This window comes from Buceros rhinoceros, unplaced genomic scaffold, assembly GCF_000710305.1.
Source record: "Buceros rhinoceros silvestris isolate BGI_N320 unplaced genomic scaffold, ASM71030v1 scaffold10313, whole genome shotgun sequence".
NCBI classification, from domain to species: domain Eukaryota; kingdom Metazoa; phylum Chordata; class Aves; order Bucerotiformes; family Bucerotidae; genus Buceros; species Buceros rhinoceros.
The window spans coordinates 19,303-40,334 of NW_010404221.1; the positions used below are offsets into that span (position 1 = coordinate 19,303).

At 43.3% G+C, this 21,032-nt stretch overlaps 1 protein-coding gene across 1 annotated transcript; it reads left to right on the top strand.

The window, feature by feature from the left end:
• Nucleotides 1-5,781: 5,781 nt before the first annotated feature.
• On the top strand, nt 5,782-19,977 carry LOC104490957 (the record flags this gene model as incomplete). The annotated part of the gene is made up of 18 exons (XM_010133309.1): nt 5,782-5,954; nt 6,056-6,114; nt 6,249-6,341; nt 7,971-8,098; nt 9,460-9,606; nt 10,778-10,849; nt 11,818-11,985; nt 12,081-12,177; nt 13,029-13,246; nt 14,227-14,380; nt 15,239-15,447; nt 16,677-16,794; nt 17,681-17,923; nt 18,714-18,880; nt 19,005-19,105; nt 19,197-19,318; nt 19,588-19,771; nt 19,854-19,977. Coding segments are annotated over exons 1-18 (2,433 nt in total), but the record flags the coding sequence as incomplete, so codon positions are not given.
• Nucleotides 19,978-21,032: the final 1,055 nt, after the last annotated feature.

Below are 21,032 nucleotides of genomic sequence, written 5' to 3' on the forward strand. Positions count from 1 at the left end.
GCAAGGAGAACAACTAGCTGACAAGGCTGAGCAGTAGATTACCTCTACAGCCAAACAGGCAAGCGTGGAGATCTCACCAGCTAAGAGCACAGCCGTGCAAACCACTGAGTGAAATCGGAAGAAACCTCACAGATCACTGTAGATGACAGCTGCTCAGCAAGAAACAAAGTGCTTCATACTGGTCATGGGCCGAAGCCCACGGTTGTCCACGCTGGCTGTCATCTTAGACAGATGTACAGCATTAGTTTGCCAGGGATTTCAAGCTTTTGTAGTCCTAACCCGTGTTGCGGTAATCCGAGATAGGAAATAAAATGTGACTTCTTGCCAGCATTCCTGGATGCGCTTCAGGGTGAGAGCTGTCTGCTCCTCTCCGGCCAAGCCGTGCCTATAACTGTGCGACTCTCAGGAAGCATATGAGCGTTTTTGTGGTGAAAAAGTGACTCAGCAAGTTCTGCACTCAGCCAGATCTTGGAGGCAGCCGTTGGTGTCTGAGATGGAGGTGAAATACCACCAACCGGATGATGATAGCTGGCCTCCGTGGGAGGCAGCCACCTGCCCACCCAGGCTGCAGCCAGAGCTGGTGTGGGTACCTGTCAGGAGCAGGATGGGGGATGCTGCAGTATGAAGCAGAGAGAGAGCGGAGATGCTGTGGAAAGAGATACAGATGAATAGTACAGGCGTTACGGGCAGTCAGTGAAAAGGGTATGGGAAAGAAACAAGCACAGGGCGCCTCTGCAGAACAGGAGAGGGAAAGGACACATCAGGACCCCTCTTAAGAGAGACCATGGAAGTTATGCTGATAATAGGTCAATATGTGTTGTGGCACTGACTGTAAGCCATCCACAAGCATATCAACAAAATATCTAATTATTTAACACAGCCAAGCTTTTTTTCTTGGTTCTCCTCAGTGGAAGGCTGGGCACCCTTGGCACGGGACACCAGAGGTAGCAGGAAGGGCTTATAATAGGTGAATAGGTGTTGGGGCACTGACTGTAAGCCATCCACAAGCATATCAACAAAATATCTAATTATTTAACACAGCCAAGCTTTTTTTCTTGGTTCTCCTCAGTGGAAGGCTGGGCACCCTTGGCACGGGACACCAGAGGTAGCAGGAAGAGGAGAAGCAGCTCTGGCCTCTGCATGCCCAGGGTCTGCAAAGGGTTTACTTGTGTTTTAATCTTACTGAAATAAATGAGATTTAAGCAAAGGCTTAACTGCTGCTTTCAATAGAGATGCTTTCTTGAATGAGGCCCATCATCAAGAAATGTTAATTAGATGTATTTCCTTCCCAAGAGGTCTGCTTGAGAGTACAGTTTAATCATCTCTAAGACACTCAAGTACATTAGTGAGAAGGCTACACAGCCACCTGGGCAGGGAGAGCACTGAACCTCTCAGATCCCCGTTCTGTCACCAGTGCTCTTGACAAATAGTAATTTCTTTTCTCTGAAATAACCTCCAACTACTGCAGCAAGACTGCTGCTGAATACAGGACTGCTCCCCACGAGAAAGATGACAGACTCCCGTCTCGGGCTGCCAACTTCGTATCAGAATTTCATAGGCAACTCTGAAGACCTCCTCCATGCCGGCATCACAGGCACTACAGAAACATGCAATGGATGCTCCTCCTCCTCCGCCTGCACAGAAGTCATGTCCCTTCAGCGGAAAATAAACCCATGCAGTCAAATACCAGAGCAAGGTGGGGGAAAAGTCAGACAAATTAAATAGATGGGTCAGAGTCCAGCACACCCCAAAGATCACTCCATGCAGGGTCTGCTGGAGGGGAGGTGGGAGCAATGTCACTCCTCCAGGGAGGGTGCCAAGCTACCAGTCTCTTGTTGATTAATCCTGGGGAGCAGAGGCGGTGGAGAATACCCTGCCAATTGCAAATGTGGTGATGGGGCATTGGGGGCATATATACGCATCATTAGTCATCCGCAAGAATTTTGTTTTTGTAACCTCTGCATTTTTATCTGTCACTCCAAGCAATAAATATGCACTCCCGCCAGTGATTTGACATTACACTTGCTTTGGATGGTTGCCTTTCCCAAATATTAATAGTAACTCATTGTGGACACAGCATTGGTATTTAGTTAGATCAGACCAGCTTCTTTTAAAAAACAACTTTTCGTATAAAGAGAACAGATGTTTTTAATTTACACAAAGAACAAAAACAAAGTTCTATTGTTCAGTTACAGTGAACACAAACATTACAGGCACAGAGAAATTAACACCAATAGCACGTAAAAAAAAAATTAAGAGCCCATCATTATACAGGTTTGCTTATTTGGGCCTTTTCCACCACTTTAACGATTTAGTGGCATGCAATGATAGCAAGGGTTGCTCTTTGGAATTCATACGAATTTGAGTGTGGCATATTTTAATGATAAAAATGGCAGAAACACAAGGACACTTTCTAAACATATTATTCAGATTAATAATAACAATAACAATAATAATAATAATAGCTTTATAATAACAAATGAGGAATGTAAATCCTTGCAGTCCAGGACATAAGCCAACTACCAACTCACGGGGATAGGAAGAAATTGCCTCTTCGAGCTGATCATTCTACAGTTGTTTCTTTCAGGGTGTATTTTCCTCTGCATCATCTGCACACAACAGTCTTCTGAAATACGGTGTGTGCATGCAAAAGTGGACAGAGCATTTTAGTTGCATCAGTGAAGTTATCTTCTGGTGTGGCATGAAGTTGAACCACAACTATCCTTCTACACTATTTTTCCCTGGGGCTTTAAGAGCCCTTTGAATGCAGTTACGAGTGCCTGGTACATGCAGGTGGGAGCAGAGCTCAGGTGCCTGTTCATGCCAAGGTGATCAAGCCCCTTCCAGAACAGGAGTGCTACCCTGCAGGTGGGGGTCATTTGCACCTTTCTGCGTCTCACAGAGACACAGCTTGAGAAAACATTTCTCAGAGATAAAGCTTAGCATCATTCCCATTTCTCACCCTCTGGACCCACAACCTGGATATCTAATTCACAGCCTACTCTGAGGCATAGCCCTTTCCGTGGAGAAGCATTTCCTCTATCATCTCCTTCTTGAAGATTTCCTAGTGTCTTTCTCTAGCTGGTTGTCACATCTTAGGTGTGACCACTTCTTGGGCAGCTATTTCTAGATTTAGGAATATTGACATACCAATATTTCTGTCTCTATTTCAGATTTGCCAGTCCTGCAGCTGCAAGAGTACAAGGAGAACAGGGATCCCTTATCTTGGCTTCTCCCAACTCCATATGAAGATTCTGATTTTGGTACACTAAAACCAGACTACACTCCATTTCCTTTCCCATTGTTCACTAGTTACTTTTTCTGTTCAATAATGGTTGCCATTTTACTCTATCCCACACTCAGACTAAGGATCAGCCTATGAGGCTTACTTAAGGTAATCACACAGGACCTAGTGAGAAAAAAAAAATACCAAAAAAGCAACTTCCTTGCATTTTAATCAGTTGAAAAAATAAAGTTATAGTTAAAAGACTTGGGACAGAAAAATTGAAAAGTCTTTTTCCATAGCATTCAGATAACCTGGGAACTTCTGTGTCACAGAACAACAGAAAGACAGATACCATGACTCAAACGGCTGGGGCCTTTTTCCAGTGCTAAAAGCAAGCCTCACTGGGAGAGGTGCTACATGCGTGCTGCTCCAAGTGGAGGGTTTTAAACTTTCAATCCCATTATATAATACAAAATCCAGTTCCAGACCCACGCAGGAAAAAAAAAAAAGAGAGAAACCAAAACATTACATTCATACGGTACCTCTCAGCTCAAAGGAACCCAAGCCATGAATCATCTTATCCTCCACAGAATGCCATCACCTCGACATCGAAACACAGCAGCTGTTTATTACCCTACAAAGAACATTAAGATGGGTGCTCTTACGCAGCCAAAACAGCAAGGAAAACTCAGTAGACAAATACAATAACCTGGAATGCACAAGCTTATCTTCCCTACCTTTATAATGAGTACCAGAGGGACTTTAGGGACCACAAGCAGCCAATGCTTCCAGCTGCCCAATGCTAACAATGCTTTCCGCAGCACTTAAGTGCTCCTTGGAAGCCAAAATCATTTGACCTGGACTATTTTGCTTTGGTTTGCTCAGTTGACAGCAAGGCCAAGAGCTGGCTATTGCACACTGACCACAATTGCTATGTCACATCCAAAGTCATTTCTGCCACATTTAGAACCAGGATTAATGCCAGAAACAGAGTAATCGTGATGCTCTGAGTTGTCCAAAGATCCGGAAATTCATCGCCTCACTGCTTGTGCAAAGAAGGCAAATAACAGCAGTCATGTACCTGTACTGATGGTTCGCTGTTTGTTAATAAGTTGCAATCTCGCTCTCTCAAACATGGCTCCCTCAGACCTTGACCCTCAGTACCTCAGAGAGATGCTACATGGCTCTTGGAAATGGCTTATCAAAATTGGAACTGTTTGCTATCCAAATACACTGAAGTTTTCACTCAAAATTCAAAATCTCGCTATTACACCACACTCATCACTGTGGTATCTATCTGAGTACTGCCACTTCCAGCTAAATTCCAGCCCCAGCTGGATTCAATGAAGAGTCACTCTGAGTCCGGGGACGCACAGTTAATGCAGGCCAGGATCATGCAGCGAGTCCTGCGTGGGCTCATGAGAAGTTTGTTGCAAGAAGTTGGAGTTCGGCTCATGCTGAATGAGAAAGGATCTTGTGGCCACAGGACATTAGCTGGGATATTGTTAAAGCCCTGGGGCACTGCTCCAGAGCACTCACACAAGCGTGCCACTGGCCCCCTACTGTATAAAGTGAGTGTGTCTGGCGGGGCAGCGGTGTGGGTTCCGCCGTTACTGCAGAGGTCCTCTGAGAGAAGAGGACAGAGGAGGAAATTACACTGATTGCACTGTGTACTGTGAGTGTAAGTGCCCAGCGGCTGTAGTTTCTCCCAAAGCAGTGTGAAGTATACTGTGAAAACAGTTTAATTTCTACAGCACAGCACCAAAGTAAGGTGAGAATGGCTGGGTAATGCCCCAAAACGGGGACCAAAAGGAGAATGACCTCTGGGCTTCAATGGCTAAAATGTCAACCTAAATGCCCAGTACTTCTCACTCCAGCGTGGCTCATCCACGCCACACAAGCTGCAGTTTTAGCTCACCAAACCTCTCACCACCTTTGCTTCCCGGGGCACTGGCAGTCCCAGGTCCAGAGCTCCCACCAGGCGCAGAGTTTCTCTTCCCAGGCAGTATGTTTGGCCATTTACAGACTTGCGCATGGTCTGACCCAGAGATATCAGAGCACTTCTAAAAACAAGATGTTTTCACCAAAACACTCTCTGATAATCAAACAAATCAAAGGGCAACCTAACTGGATCCGCAAAAGAAAAAGTGTAGCTGCCAAAGAACTGCTGTTATCACTGGCATGGCTGGGTCACTGGGACATTTCACAGAAAGAAAAATGTATTCCCTGCATAGACCAAATTAAAATACCTCTGGGGAAATGTTTCATGTGCTCTTAAGACCTGAAGCCAAAGTTACCCAACTGGCTTGTCAGGAATGAGATTACTTCCCAGGGGCTGATGGAAAGCATCCTCTGCTGCATTCATTAAAAATAGGCTCAGCAGCAGCATCTGACTTTGTAAATACCTGGCAGAAGGGTTCTCTGCCCTCCCAGTGAAAGGGAGGCTGCGTCCCACTGCCAGCACCTCAGATAACATTGGAGGGCACTGCAGGATTCAGCCCAGGTGTCCCTCCACAACAGAAGACGTCAGCCTCTCCTAATTCACACACAAGGTTTGGAGAAGACAACAGAATCTCTGTTGTGAAAGGTCAGCTATAACTTTCCTCCTGGGTCTGACCAAGTTCCCTCTCCACAGCTGAGTCAGCTTTACTTCAAAGGGAGGAGGACTTTGCTGCCCATGCACAGGTCTCTGGGGACAGATGGAGGCTGTGAGTTACTTGTTATACAGGTAATAAGACTCTGGTTGCTGCCTCATTCATTTTCCATCTTGATCTTTTTTTTTTTTTTTCTCTGTTCACCCCATCATTACTTCATGTACTTATACTGCAGGATCTGGCTGCTTTTCTTGCTGTTCTGGCTGGGACAAGGGAGGCAGATAGCTCCCCCAGGTTGGTGAAACATGATAAAAGCATAGTGGGGAGAGGCAAGGATGAGAACTCAGTTACTTTGCTTGTAACAAGATGTGACTCTTCTCTGCCTTCCAGTCCTACTGACTCATCTGCTCTATATGTGCTCACACCAGGTTTTGTAGAGAGCAGTTGCCGCTCCAGGATTTTTTGGATGAAATTGAATAAACTCTTGCTCCAGGGAAAGTTCTTCCAGCTGGAAATCAATGGTGAGTCACAAGTGGCTGCCCTGAGTACCATTAAGGCTGGGGAATCACCTAAAGGGATCACAGTGTCTGTGATCTGGTGGCTCCTGCCATCTACACAGTAATTGGTAGTTGACCCCAAAGAACTTGCAGAACATCCTTGTCACCTGGACCTGGCCTCTCACTCCTCAATCCCTACAGATGAGGAAAGCTTGTATCTACAAGCCCCTTAAAACTAACGTGTTAGGGAAAGGAGAAAGGATGGTCTGAGGAGGAAGGACTGACATTTGGCTTTCATTCTTTCCTCTGCCGAGCCCTGACACATGTCGAGCGAGGAAAACAAAGGCAACATTTAAGCTTGTATACGTCCTGGACATCACAAATGACAACAGCAGTGTAGGCTGGGCAATACCCAGAAAACACACTCTCAATGAGTGCTGAGTCAGTGCTACAACAATTTAAGGATTTTTTTTTAAATGTCCTTTTTATTTAATACCACAATGGCAGTTAAACACCTTATTTCGGATCGAACAAGGGGTTTCCATTTTGATGAGGAAAACAAAAATATTCTCAACCAAAATGAAAACCAGAAAATGTTCACATCAGATTGAAAAAAAGTATGTGATTTCACCCCAAAACAGATTTCTTTCTGTTGAGATCAGTACACTTTTTTCTGGGTTTTGCTTTTTTTTCAGTTGTTTTGGAGGCAGAACTGAAAAAATCAAGTACAGCAAGGGTGTGGAGAGAAGTGATAGTATTTATGAGAGCAACTGATATCGCCGGAAAAAACAGAACAGCCTTCAGGCACAAAAAGGTTCTTTGTTTCTTCCAGCTCTATCAGCTGGTCTCATAAAAGCTATCCCTTCTTCTTCCAAAACTGATTTCACTTATCTCCTTAGTCTACCCCGGCTGCATGAATACATACACTGAAACAGCAGTTATTAGTGCATATAAAGACGACAGGCAAATCTAGAATTACAATGGTGGCTAGTTAAACCCTAAAAATCTATTTGTACAGATTCCTGTGTCTAACCCAAAGCTAGAACAGTTCCTTAATCAGAGGGCAGATATTTATCAAAATATGATGTTATTAGCATTAAGAGCAGAGCACAGCCAGCCCCTGTTGTGCCTATGACTTGGCTCCTCCATAGATTTAACAGCACACAGTGCTTTGCCAGAGATGAGCAGCAAATCTGACCAATTTGTAGAAGTGCACATCCAATATAAGTCCATGACTGCATCTTTTGACCAGAGTGAGCTGCAGATTATAACAACTTGAGTATTTTTAGAAATGGATGGGCTTACTAGCCCATAACTCTTTTCTAGAGAGTAAAATGAGGGAGGGAGGAATACATGTGATGCCTCAGAGAAACTCTCCATAATTGTATTTCAAGGCGGCTATGGCACAAGCTTCTGGACAGAAGGAAATCGGCATTAAAATGAACATGTGGGAGAGCTTGAGCCCTGCCAACCTGTCTCATACACTCTAACACATACCAGCACAGCTTCACCAGCTCCCTAACAGCACACGTCGCTGGAGAGCATCCAGCCCTGCTGGACCTCTTTTCAGAAGAAAGCTGTATGCGGAGGCCTCAGTATCACTCTGCTTCATGACTTCCCCTGAACTTTTTCATGTGATTCCATTTTCTGTAGATCCTTATGCTGGCCCTGTTCTGCTGGATGAGAAGCTGGCATCTCGCTGTGGCTATGTCCTGTCAGAAGATGTGTGGGGCAACCCCGTCTTCCGTGCATCAGTGCTTGGCTGTCATGTGGTCAATGAGGTAAGAACAAGCGAAGGTCTTGAAAACCACTCAGACAGTACATCCTCTCCAAAAAGACAAGACTGAGGTATTATATGGCATTCCAATGGCATGTTTTGAGAACTCATGAAATAGTGAACTCAAGGAGTTAGTGGTGATGGGGTGTAGAAATAAATAGGCAATGGCTCTCCAGTATGAGGTTTGTTCAGTGTGACTGACATGGGATTTCCTCTCTCCATGAAATGACACTTAGCCTAATGCTGCTGACTAGCTGCCAGTTCTCAAGAATATCCTTGTAGCTGTTGATTTGCCAGAGAGTTTCTTGAAAGCTTCTCTGGAAAGAAGTAGGCATCTGCTTGAAAAAGCAACATTTGCAGTGTGATTCTGGCAGGTCATTTCCTGGCTTAATTTGTGTGGTAATGTGCCTGTTAACACATGCCTAGGAATGTAGATCACACACGTCTATTAGGCCCAGATTTGTCTCACATAACTTTAGCCATCTAGAAGATAATGTCTAGTCTAAACTAACTGTTTATCCTTACACAACAGTCAATGGAGAGAAACAGGCATCTCCGGAAGGTGATTCACCCCTTCCTGAAATGTGTAAAAGTGTAGCCTGGATTTCTAATTTCTAAATGTTAGTTGAGATGAAATGCACCTCAAGACAGAAGATGTCAGAGCAAAAACTCCATTGCTTGTCCATGTTTAGTCTGGTTGGTCCTGGAAGCCCCACAGAAAAAATAAGGTAAAACTTTATGGGCACAGGTTATGCTAACAAGAATGGGGTATGTACAATGTGCTGTTCAATGACCATGATTTCCAGACTGGAAATTTCTCTGGAAAGATTTTGCATTTTTCTGTAGAAAAATACACATCTATGTTAGATAAAAGCACACTCAGTGGCTTCTTTCCTGGAGGGCTAAAGGACCAAAAGGCGTTCTTATTGAAGTTAGTCAGGATAGACGCTAAACAGGATTTGTAAGATAGATCTGACTTACCTACATCGAACTAAAAGCTCTAGTACTTTCTCTCCATGAGGAGGCACATAGCGATCATGAATGGGAGGAACATGAACCACATGGTGAGGTAGGTCAGATCTTCCCCTGACTAGCTGCTCCTTAATGCTGTGGTAAGAATAGTACTGAGATGTGGTCTGAGTCAAAGGCTGTAAGTACTGAGACAATCTCTGGCTCAGAAAGCTCCTGCACACAAACCACTTAAGACAGGGTGATATGTTGGAGGAATAACTGTCACTAGAGCTCTCAGCTTTTTCTCATCACTATAAAACACTCTCAGAAACAGGACACTGGGCTGGATTTTCCCATGCAGCCACTCCTGGGACCTTCCACACCGTCTGCTGAATTGACTGCTTTTCTTCCCAGGCAGATGAGCTGTTTTCACTGACAGTGAACATCAAGGTCTCCTCATTTTCAAACATGAGGGCAGCTGTGACCTACACCTACCCCATGTACTGCTCCTACTCTTCCTGGGCTTCAAGAGAAATTGTGTGTGAAGAAAACTACATGGAGGTAAAAGCTTTCCCACTGAAGGCGAAGCTACATCCAAGCCCTCTGCCAGGCACAACAACCTCCACAAGTGCCTGTCAGAAGTTGATTTTACACTGTGTACCACTTGTAATAATGATCTGCTGATATTCAGCAGAAAGTGTAACTGTAGAAGCTTATTAGTAACACATTTACATGTCAGAGGTATTTTGAAGGCAGGGCAATTGAGTTAACTGCACAGATGATGTAAGTCAAGCCACTGCAATCAAACCAGCAGCCAGGCAGGCCAACCTGTTTAGCTCACGAGAGAACCTTTATGTTATAAAGTGCTGCAGCACCCGTGAGAATGCCAAACTTATATTTGAAATAATAAAACCTAGAGTTTGCAGAGCTGCACCCCTGCTTCATCACACAACTCACAGGATATCATTGCGAGACAGAACCTGCCGCCTGCTGGGGGGACAGTTTGGCTGTCCAGCCTTCTACCAGCATCTACACACCAGTGTAGGTATGAGGCTCTGAACAAAACAAACTTCCCGGCCTTTTGTACGCATCTACTACAGGCAGGACAGAGAAAACAAAGCACATTTCTCCTGGTAGGACTCGAGGCTGTGCAGTCACCTCTGGGTGTTGCAACACACTTAAATCATGGTACAGATGTCTGAAGCAAACACTGACTCAGTGACTTCAGTGTCCAGAACTCACCTCACTCTGCAGCACATGCTGGCGAGATTTACACCATAGCAGCTACAGCATCTACCTTAGGTATTGGGGATCCTGCATTTTCAGGTGTTCAGCCTGCATGGGAAGAAGGAACCAGTCCTGTTAAAGGCAATAGCCTGCTTCCCTGTACCTCTGGTGGAGAGACCCCTCTGAAAGTCTCCAGAGTGGGATCAGTTTTACAGTTTACCAGATATGAAACAAAACTTTTTATTTACCTGGTTAGACACAAAGTATTCCCTCTGCTGAACAGGCAGCATCATAAATGTCATGGCTTCAACTTTCATTTTAAGGCCACAGAAATCACCAACATCAAGAAACAATTTGGAAGCACTTTAATTACCTCCGTTGAATGTAAATTGCTAAATCCTGTCAGACACTGGACGAGAAATCTGAAAGCCCTCTCTCTGCTCCCCATGCCTGTAATAATGATGAAGATTTGTTTGTTCTCAAAGAATCTCCTCTGTGTCTCCAGGTGTCAGTGAAAACCGATGTCCCTGCAGTTTCAAATGACTACACCCTAGCATGGATGTCCGCACTGCCAGAGGTATGCAGGGGAGTCTTTCCTAAGAGTTCCTATCACACCTCTTCTCACTAGTCCCATGAGTCATTCTTGGGGCATAGCTTCATCTCTGTCAAAAAAAGGGAAATGTCAAAGATGACATCAAGTACTGAAAAACCTCTCAAGTTTTCTTAAAGGTCTAGACTGCAAAAGGACATTTAGGTGGAAGAACAGAGCCATATGCTTGTTACATTAGTGGAAAACGAGTTCAAGACAAACAAAAGTAGGTGGTTCTTCACACAATGGGTAGTGAATCTGTCAAACCCCTTGCCAAAAGATGTTGTGGCTGCTAAAAGCTTGCTTGATTTCAAGGAGAGTCTGGAAAAGTTTACTGAAGAGAAATTCAATAAGGCATACAAAATACAAAGAAGATACAGATAGCTCAGGAGTCCCTGAGCTGAAAATTATTTGAGGCTGGAAAGTATTAGGGGGAAATGTACACTTGTCCTATTTTTTATATGTCTTACTTGCTCCTTATGTTCATTTTTCCTTTTGACTGTCCTCCCATATGGTTGTCATTTCAGGAGACTCTCTTCTAGACCAGTACAGACATTCAGCTCTTCTTATCTTTGACAGAGTATGGCTACATACTGTAAAAGGTAGCCTATCATTTGGCCTCTGGACTGCTCCAGCAATCAACAGGGCAGGAAGGCCCTGTTTTATTAACAGCATAGACATTTTGTCCAAGGGGATTTGTTCACAGCTACCAGCCTAAGTTTCTTCCAGGGCTGCTATAAGAACTGTCTCTAAAGAGAGAGAACTTCTTTAAAGAACTATAGAATTCCTTATCTTTATACTTAACCAAGGGTATTTCTTGCCTGTGGTGAACTGGTAGTGCCAAGTGCCATTCCAACTACTTCAGCTTCTAACAGGAAAATAAGTGCTAGAAGATGATAGTTTATTAAGAGGCTTTTGTAGACTTATATCTGATGCAGCTCATCTCTCTCTTGCAGACTCAAAATGTTGCATACCAGCTCTGGCAACTGATGTTTGTTTCTCCATCAGGGAGAAAAAGAATAACGGTAAGCGATGCAGCAAAATTGGGCTACAGTTTCAATAATACGCTGTACCGAGTGTATCTCCGTGCGCCCTATCACAGCAACGAGTCTGACATCAGCATGGTGAGTTGCTACTCTCAATCAGACACAAAACTGTGCTGTTTCCACTGCCTAGATCTCTAGCATATCACTTCTCCCTTTTTGCCTGCATGCCACAGGTCAATGGTGTAAATATGAACATGGTCACTTCCACTTCCATGTACAGGCAGCGGTGGTTGCTTTTGCTGATTGACACGACTGTCTCCTGTCCTATTGGTAAGGATTTCTTCCTTGTTCACCAAAATCAACCGCCTAAGGAGTTAATAGAAAACACAGTCTCCCCATTTCTTTGTCACCTACTCTGTAAAAAAAGAGGTTTATGAGCTGCCCTTGGAGCAACATAAGCTATGAGTCCATGGCTTTAGTCCCGGACAAACATGTTCCCTGCTGTGATGCTACATAACTTGTGTTCCCAATGCAGTGCTGTGCCTTGTTTCTGGTTTCTCAAAACCTCACGTTAGATGCAGAGAACTGGAGACAAGTAAGACTGCAGAAGTGCCAGGGAATGTCCCCTGGACTAATCCCACAGCCTTGGCTCTCCCCTGTCACATAACTGTATGTAGGGGATGCAGCTCTGCATTCCTGGGACTCACCTCGTCCTTTACTCCAGAGAGGCAGAACTAGACTGCCTTTTTGCAGAACAGTGGTGGCTGCACCTTCTATCTCTCACAGAACAGTGTTAACATGAAAAAACTCATGAGGAAGCAGGAGGTTTTAAGCTGTCATGATCTTGAAGCCACTATTTCAAGGAGAAGGTCCAGTAAGGCAAAAGTCCTGGGACCAGAAGGACAACAAAGCAGGTAGCTGGGGCATGACTGTCTGTTCTTCTGAATAAATTAATTAGTCACCTGAAACTGATGATTCAACTGATGATTCTACTTTGAGCATCAGGGTTTCTGTGACAAAATAAGCATCAGTTGGTTGATATCCTACAAGGCATTTCATTAGTGAAAGCTGTAAAGGTACCCTGGTGAAAAGGAGCCAGGAGAAGACAGCCGTAGCAGAGTCAAGACTGTCTGGTAACTCCAATTACCTGGTCTTCTGGGCCTGCCTATCTAACTCTACAGATGGCATCAGTTTCACTGATACTACGCTAACATGGACTGTGCCAAGTGTTATCCCCACATTAGTGCTTCAAGAATCCACCTTTCTGTCAAAAAACATTTTAATGGGAATCGATGACAGAATCGTAGTAAACCCGGAGGAGAAGAACTATTTATTGAAGCACAATGAGACACACATTGGAATAACTGTCCCTATTGGAGCAGAAGGAGGCAAGTTAAAGGTTAGTATGAATCTATCACACACTAACACATCTGAGGGCTTGTGCCATGGAATACGTTTCTAAATCATGTTCATTCCAAATCAATCCAAATACTGATTGACTACTGTTTAACATTCTTAGATGTAATAGGTATTCAAAGACCTAGATCCTCCTTCTCTTTGTTTTGAAAACACTTACTCAGAAATTAAGTACCTGTCATGATTATCATTATGATTATCATTATTGTAGAAGCAAGACACTGTCTTTTGTTAATAATCCATAAAACATACTAATAAATTAAGAGTGAAGGGATTCCTGAGCACCGGAGTTCTGTGTTACTACATCATGAAACTAGTCCTGGTAAACTTCTAGCCTGGGTCAAAGAGTAATTTCCCAGACAATTTCCATGCAAACAACATGAGTCAGCACGGGACAGGTTCCCAGCATGCAGATTGTGTGCAGTCACCTGCTTTAGACATAGCATATTCCTTGTCAGTCTACAATTTACAGGTACAGAGGGCAAAAGAAACATGTAGAACAGAATAGTTTGGATTGGGAGGCATCTTTAAAGACCATCTAGTCCAACCCCCATGCCATGGGCAGGAATATCTTTCATGAGATCAGATTGCTCAAAACTCCATCCAGCCTGTCCTTGGACACTTAGAAAGGAAGAGGCAATATCCTCACAAGGCTCTTTGCTAGTTCCATTTGTGAAGATGACATTGATGTGATTTTGCCTTACCCCCTTCAGAAGTTCAGGGGTTTTGTGTATCAGTGGACACTGACATCTCTATATGTATTGTAACACCAGACAAACTTGGTCTGAAGAGCTGCTGGAAGCATTGACAAACAGTCAGAGTGAACTGGGACCTAGCAAAATCCACCACAAACTGTGCTAGAATACCATTTTTTCTTTCTAGTGTAAGAATTTTAATCATGTTCAGTCACTCCTCTATTGAGCTAATGAGAATTAAGACTTAATCACAAATTTTACCTCCTAGAGCTCCATATCTGGTGGTGTATATGGAGTCATTTACAGCATTGACTTGTTTTTGGAGCACACATGGACAGATGCAGATTGGCAAACCACAAAGTATACTGTCATCAAATCCATCACCACACCTTTCATGCCACAAATACCAACTGTAATCAACAGTAAGTCATTCCTCTCATTGACTTTTGCCAATCTCCTGCTTTTGCTGTGTTACACATTGCTTCATTTGACCTCTGCCACACACCTACATTCATCAGAATGCTCTCAACTCACACTTTCAATTTGCTAGCCAAAGTAAAAATTCAAGGTATTATAAAAAACTCCAAACCTTTAGTCTTAACAGATGTACCATTTATCACCTGTCATTAGGAAATGAAAATTATAAGTTGCTGATAAGAACGTAAACGTTTCTTTCACACTAATATCCAGATTTTTCCAGTGAGCATTGGGACCCTAGAATAAAGATGTTGTGTTGTGCAGTTATCACACTGGGGAGAACAACTGTCTGATGACAATGTTCATTGATGGCATTTTCTCCCCCAAAGTGCCTGCATTTGTTATCTTGGGAGCATACTGAAATCATTGTGCCAGCCGGTGGTGAAGTAATGTTTATTTAATGATGTTTTCCAGTGCATTAAGATAGTAAACATCTCTGGAGCTGTCTGGAAAACTGATACGGAAAGAAAAAGGAGCCTCTTAGTATATATTACGATAATTTTTCCATATTTTTTGTGGCTGAACTAGATTCTAGATTTCTTTACAGGAAAAGTAAAGTGCACCTCTAGAAAGTTACTGCACCCACTTTCTAGAAAGTTGTATGCATTTGTTGCTAATCTCCTGCAGCTTGAAGCAATTCCCATGTACTCAAAAGTATTTCAGATCTGACTAGAACACAAACACTCATTAATCAGAGACATTAAAGACATGGCTGTTGGCTAAATTTCCTGGAACTTGAATGGGAGGCCACCCCAACCGTCTTCATTCCTTGATCCACATCAGCAGATGTTCTCTCCCTACAGATACTCTGCCAGAGGAAAGGCTATTTAGTATCGCATTTGGACACTTTCTTCCTGATGTCTCTCTGGTGGCAATCACAATAGGAAAAGTGCCATTTACCCTGAGGGAAGCACAGCACCACGGGTTTAAGATTTATGAAACTCCTTTTTCTAACAGAACGAAAGGATTTATCCTGGAAGTCTCTTTTGATGACCCATATGTTCTAAGGGAGGTAAGATGCATCAGGTCACTTCAGCAGCCGAGGAGAGAAGGTAGGGCAGTCCCTTTTGAGAACACAGTCTAGCTTTTATTAACCAACAACTGTTCCTCAATCATTAAGGTGTCAATAAGTCTAAGCTCATCCGAATCAAGAGTAGAGGCTTCTGTGTCCCCATCTAGCTCTCCCTAGGTCTCTGAGAGACATGCAGTACCAAGTGTGATTAGATGGTATGAAATATGATTTCCTTTAGTGTCTGTCAGCATGGCTAATGTCCAAGCGCACGCCCAGCAGGAAGAGGTCTGTCAAATCTCTATTAATGCTGCCCCCTGAAATAGGAGTGCCTTGGAAAAATAAATCAATTATTGCAATCCTGCAAACAGCACTTACCAACAGGCAGTAATTCCTATACCTACTGTTTATGCAGAGCCATTTGACCACTGGCACCGGCCCGGCACCACGCGAGCATGCACGGGCAGACTGAGGGTATTCCAAATGTAATTTTGTTAAGCTTTAGACCATTCCTAATCTAAATATTTGTAAAAAGTATAAATTCACAGCGGGAATTCAACCTCTCACTTTAGCAGGAAGATGCATAACTGCAGATCCTCTAGCACTGTTTCAACTAAATCACGCAGGACTGCGATGCTATTTTCTGTTACAAGGAACAACATTGTGAGCAAACAGGATCGGGACTTGCACAAATAATTTTCAGGCTGCAGTCAAACCACAGTTAAATTGCATTAAGGATCAAAGGAAGCCAAAAATTTTCAGAAGTATTTATTTCAGATTGAACAGCAGGTTTTACTTTGGAGGCACTTTTAGTGAAGTAAATGAGAATATTGAGAGGGATGTCTCATAGCATCTCACACCTTTAGTCTTACCAATTACGCACTCTCCTGGGTTCAGCCCACACTCTGAGTAAAGAAGAATAAGGGTTTGGACCTAGACCTCCCTCTAGGAGCTCTTTCACCAGTGGGCTTCAGAGGAAACTTCACTGTGTACACTTCTGCCTCCATTTTCTGAACAGGCACTAGATTATCCACAATTATGTTTGGCCAAAAGAGCTGTTGAACCCAATCCAGATTTCTAAATAGTTTTAGTTCAATAGAAGCGATGTTTTGGGAGACTATCTGCAGGGAAGAGGAGGGTGTTGGAAAAATTATTTAGTGCTGCTCAGGATATGCATTCTTGTCTGTGCTGAAGACATTGCTACTACAGACTTACACTTCTCTCCCTTTCAGTACGTGAACAGAAATGAAACAAAATATACCCTGCTCGTTAACTATACCATAAGCGTGGATCTGGAGATGACACTCTATTATCATTCTGCAGAAGTGGAGTGTGTGATCGCTGATATCAGTAAGCTTTCCACTGGTATTAACCAGTTTGCATCAACAGCATGGGTCAGATTTTCATTGAATTCAGCGAGAGCATCTTTAGGCTGAGGTTGAGAGCTTTGGGGAAAACTCCACCCTTCACTAGTTCATTACTGGTAACATCGCCAACTTGCTGCTTTTCTGATGGCAGCTCTTCTGCATACTGGCAAGACAGGCTGCCCTTGAGACACTGAAAGCAATAAAAACTAGTGTGTAAAAGAAGTTGGCTTGCAAACTCAGTGAACAAGATGCCTCATAACTTGAACATACATCCACTGGCAAAACTTTCAGACATTGCTATGAGTTTCAGTTTGTCCTCAAATGCAATTCTGCCTCTACATCCAGGGCAGAACTCAACTGACTCAAATAAATTCCTGTGAACTCCAAAGACAGCATTTCTGTAAGGAGAAAATCATCCACTGAAAACTGTACTTAACAGATCATCGAACCAGTCATGAGGTCTGATCGGTGTTTTCTCAAACTTCTTAGATTTTGGATGCCACAAAGGTGATAGCGACTCGTTACTGTCTTATTTTATCTTGAAATAGCTCTGGGTTCAACCCAAAGAAGGATGACCAAAAAAATATATATTTATATCCATAGCTCAGCTTGCCTTACTGAAACAGGGAGTAGTGCTGGAAGCAAGCCGGCAGGTCACTGCTAAAGCGTGAGGATTCCCAATCCCACCAATAGTGAGCTGTTATGTCCACAACACAGCCAAAGCCAACAGATGATGCCAGTATGAACGTAACAGCACTGCTGCAGTGTCAGTGAAAAAGTTACATGTGGTAGAAATCCCTTCCTGGGCCGAACATCATAACTCAAACCTTCCTTCATTGCTAACTCCTCATGCCACCTTCCTCCCGCAGAACTACCAGAAGCAGTTAGTTACTGTGATGAAGAAAACCTGTATCTATCCATCCCTACTTTTGGCTTGCACCAGTATTGGAACCTGTATCTTGGTAACAAGCTCCTGAACCGGCACATTGCGCTTACCAATGGATATCTTACAGCTACCAATACTACCCACCTGGTCTTGCAAATACCTCTGTTTGCTGTGGGAGTTGTCTATGAGGTACATCAACGGTATCGCAACGCCTTCTTTGAAGGACGTAGGACTTTTTGTTCATACAGCCACAGTCCTACAGTCATAGACTGTAGTGCTGTGGTATTACACATACTGGAAAACCTCCAGAGGGAAGAACTCTTTAGCCAGTACAAGTAGGACAAGAGGTATCGGACATGGAGCCTTCTGGTAAGGCCACCAGTATTATGTAACTGCAGCACTAAGTTGCATCTGAAAGACATGTACCAAGTCTTCAAAAAACAAACTCCTTAGTATTTTTAGTAAGATGAGTCAAAATGTCCCATCTGCACTGAGCCAGAAACAATATTTTGATAGAGCTTTTATGAAAGGAACTCTTTTGAAGAAACATTTTGCAGAAGTGGTAAGACATGGCAAGGAAAAATTGATGCTGTAATAAACATCTGAACTATTCTACAATAATCAGCCAAAATTTATCTCCATGACAGTGACCAATTAATTCATGTAAGAAAAATGCCAGCCCTATGTTGTATCAGGCTCATCTTTACACTGACTAAACTCTTGTGACTTGTTAGTATTCAAGTGGCACAAGCAAAGAGCAGATGGATCATGTGCATTAACAGGAGACCTCTTCCATCACCTCCTTCACAGGAAGTGTCCTTTCAGAAAATTAAAGCAAGGTTTGATGTTGCCCTAAGGAAAGTGAGAACTATGGAGACCTTACAGATGTTCTCTGTTAGCTGCAGTTTTAATTCTTCATCATTTATAAGTAAGTTATACAACAACTGATCAATCAATCAATAAAAAGACCTGGGATTCTTTCCTTGAGTTTAAAGCCAGCTCTCTGATTTTCTCAGTATGCCACCCAGACGGTACTGTAACGATATCTGCCCAAATGAAGACAGTTCCTGCCATTGATATGAGTAAAACCAAACTAAGGGATAGCTCTTGCAAGCCTAGAGAGTATAATGAAGGACATGCCTTCTTCAAGTTCCATGTCACTACCTGTGGCACTTCAGTAAGGGTAAGCCCAAGGCCAGAGCAGATCCATCTGCTGCAAGTCTCAGTCTCTCCCACATTTTCTCTTTTGTTCCCCTGCCCCAACTCCTGAGAAGATTAATTTTTTAATGAGCTTCCCATATGCACAGTTTGAAGGTGATCACATTATCTATGAAAATGAAATTTCTTATGAGAAAGAGACTCTTCCAGGATGGAACATACCAACAATCACAAGAGACCCAGACTACAGGTAGGAGCTACTGCTCACCGACACTGCTCACTTTGGTACAGCTGCTGGAAAGTAAGAGTGAACACAATAATTACCCTTTCTTTTATTATAGACTGACAGTCTTGTGCTACTATCGAGCAAAGGAGACCCTAGTGTTAGGTGCCTTCACTAGTGATCCATCCACATCACCTCCCTTTGGCTCTGGTACGATGGTACCAAGATCAAATATCGCAGGTAAGCAATTCTCTTCCTCCATTTTTAAAATTCTGCAACTCTTTCAGTTGCAAGTTCCCTTGGTAAGACGTGTCCTGCTTCCTACTAAGGAACCTCACTAACGCTTCCTTCTCTGCAGTAAACAGAAGGGTAAGACAAGCCCTGAATGTGGTTTCAAGAGTGTCCAAAGGTAAGTCTTAGGACTTCTAAGAAAATCAGAAAAATTCCCAGACATGTTTTAATTTAAATAAAATTAGAACAAGAACAAAATCCCCTGATGTCTTCTCAAGATGAATCTTTCATGGAATTCTATGATCCCAACGTGGCAATACTCAAACGACCTGTGGAGCCTGTGTTTCTTGAGGTGGAGCTGAAAGACGAGAGTCCCGACATTGAATTATACCTGGAAGACTGCTGGGTAACCGGGTCTGTAGACTTCAACAGCACCCCGAGATGGAACATCACTGTGGATGGGCAAGTAGCTATTGAATGACCAATGTGCTTATCATCAAAGCCCTTATTTCTTCTAGATCTGTTGATCTGTTCTCTCAAACAGGTGTGAGACTAACAGCAGTGAGTATGTTGCAGAGTTCTGTCCTGTAGCAGTTAGCCCCAGAGTGAGACACCCTCCTCACTTTAAAAGGCTCGCAGTGAGGGCCCTGGCACATCGACCGAAACAGGTAAGATTAAGTTAAAGGCTCATTTCTCAGTCATGAAGCCTTTCCGCTGCACTTCTTAACACCTTTTTAAAAATAGCCAATCTAAACATATCTCAGACTTAAGACCCAGCCAGCACTCAACCCAAGTAGCCTGACTGGTGCACAGCTTTAATTTAGTTTCTTTCTCAAATCTGCTCTGCAATGCAGTTACAGTGACTTGAGATTGGACTGGCTGGAGTAAACAGGAGAGTTTGGTATGTAAATACGATTTTTATGTGGTGTTTCTGACTTTTTATAGGATCAGATTCATAGCTCTTCTGCTCAAAATGTCTAGAACAGAAAAGTCAACTTATATGCCATAATATCTAAATGAAGTTCAGCTCTGTTGTCTCCCACCTGCCCCAGACGGCCAACCCTCTCCTCAGATGCCCGACCAATGGGCAGGGAAGCACAGTAATGTAGGTTTGGTCTTCCTTACACTTTTGAGGTTCTGCCCTCCTCTAACAGATCTAAAAAGAGCGAAGACAATCCCTGAGGGTGTTTTGCTCCTGGTGTAGCCCATTGAGTGGACTGTAGCACATGTATTGATACAAGCCATGGCAGTACCCCTGCCTGCACAACTTAAGTAACTGCATAATTTTTTGACTTGGGCTTTCATAAGCAGTTCAGCTCATGAACTTGCTAGAAATGAACATGCAGTTCTGGCTTGTGCTGCTTCTAAGTGCACAGCTGCATCTAGCACTAGATTGTGTTTCTGTCTAGCTTTGATACATAGCCTCACTGCAGCTCATGAGGTTTTAACTTCTTCTTTCTCAGCCTCTCAGTTACCAAACTGCCTGAGGGCTTCTTTCACAGCAAATTTGAAATTCAAGGCAGGGTCAGCTAGAAGGTGTTGCATGGAAGTGTTCAGACAAGTCTAAGTCTAATCAGCTGTAACTTCTGCAAAAGGCACACAAAAGACAAAATGATGCTCTGCAAAGCAGGAGTGGATATGGACCAAGTGGTATTTTTTCTTCTTTTCAGGTGTATATGCACTGTTTGGTGGCAATGTGCTTTCCTACCACCAGAGTACCTGG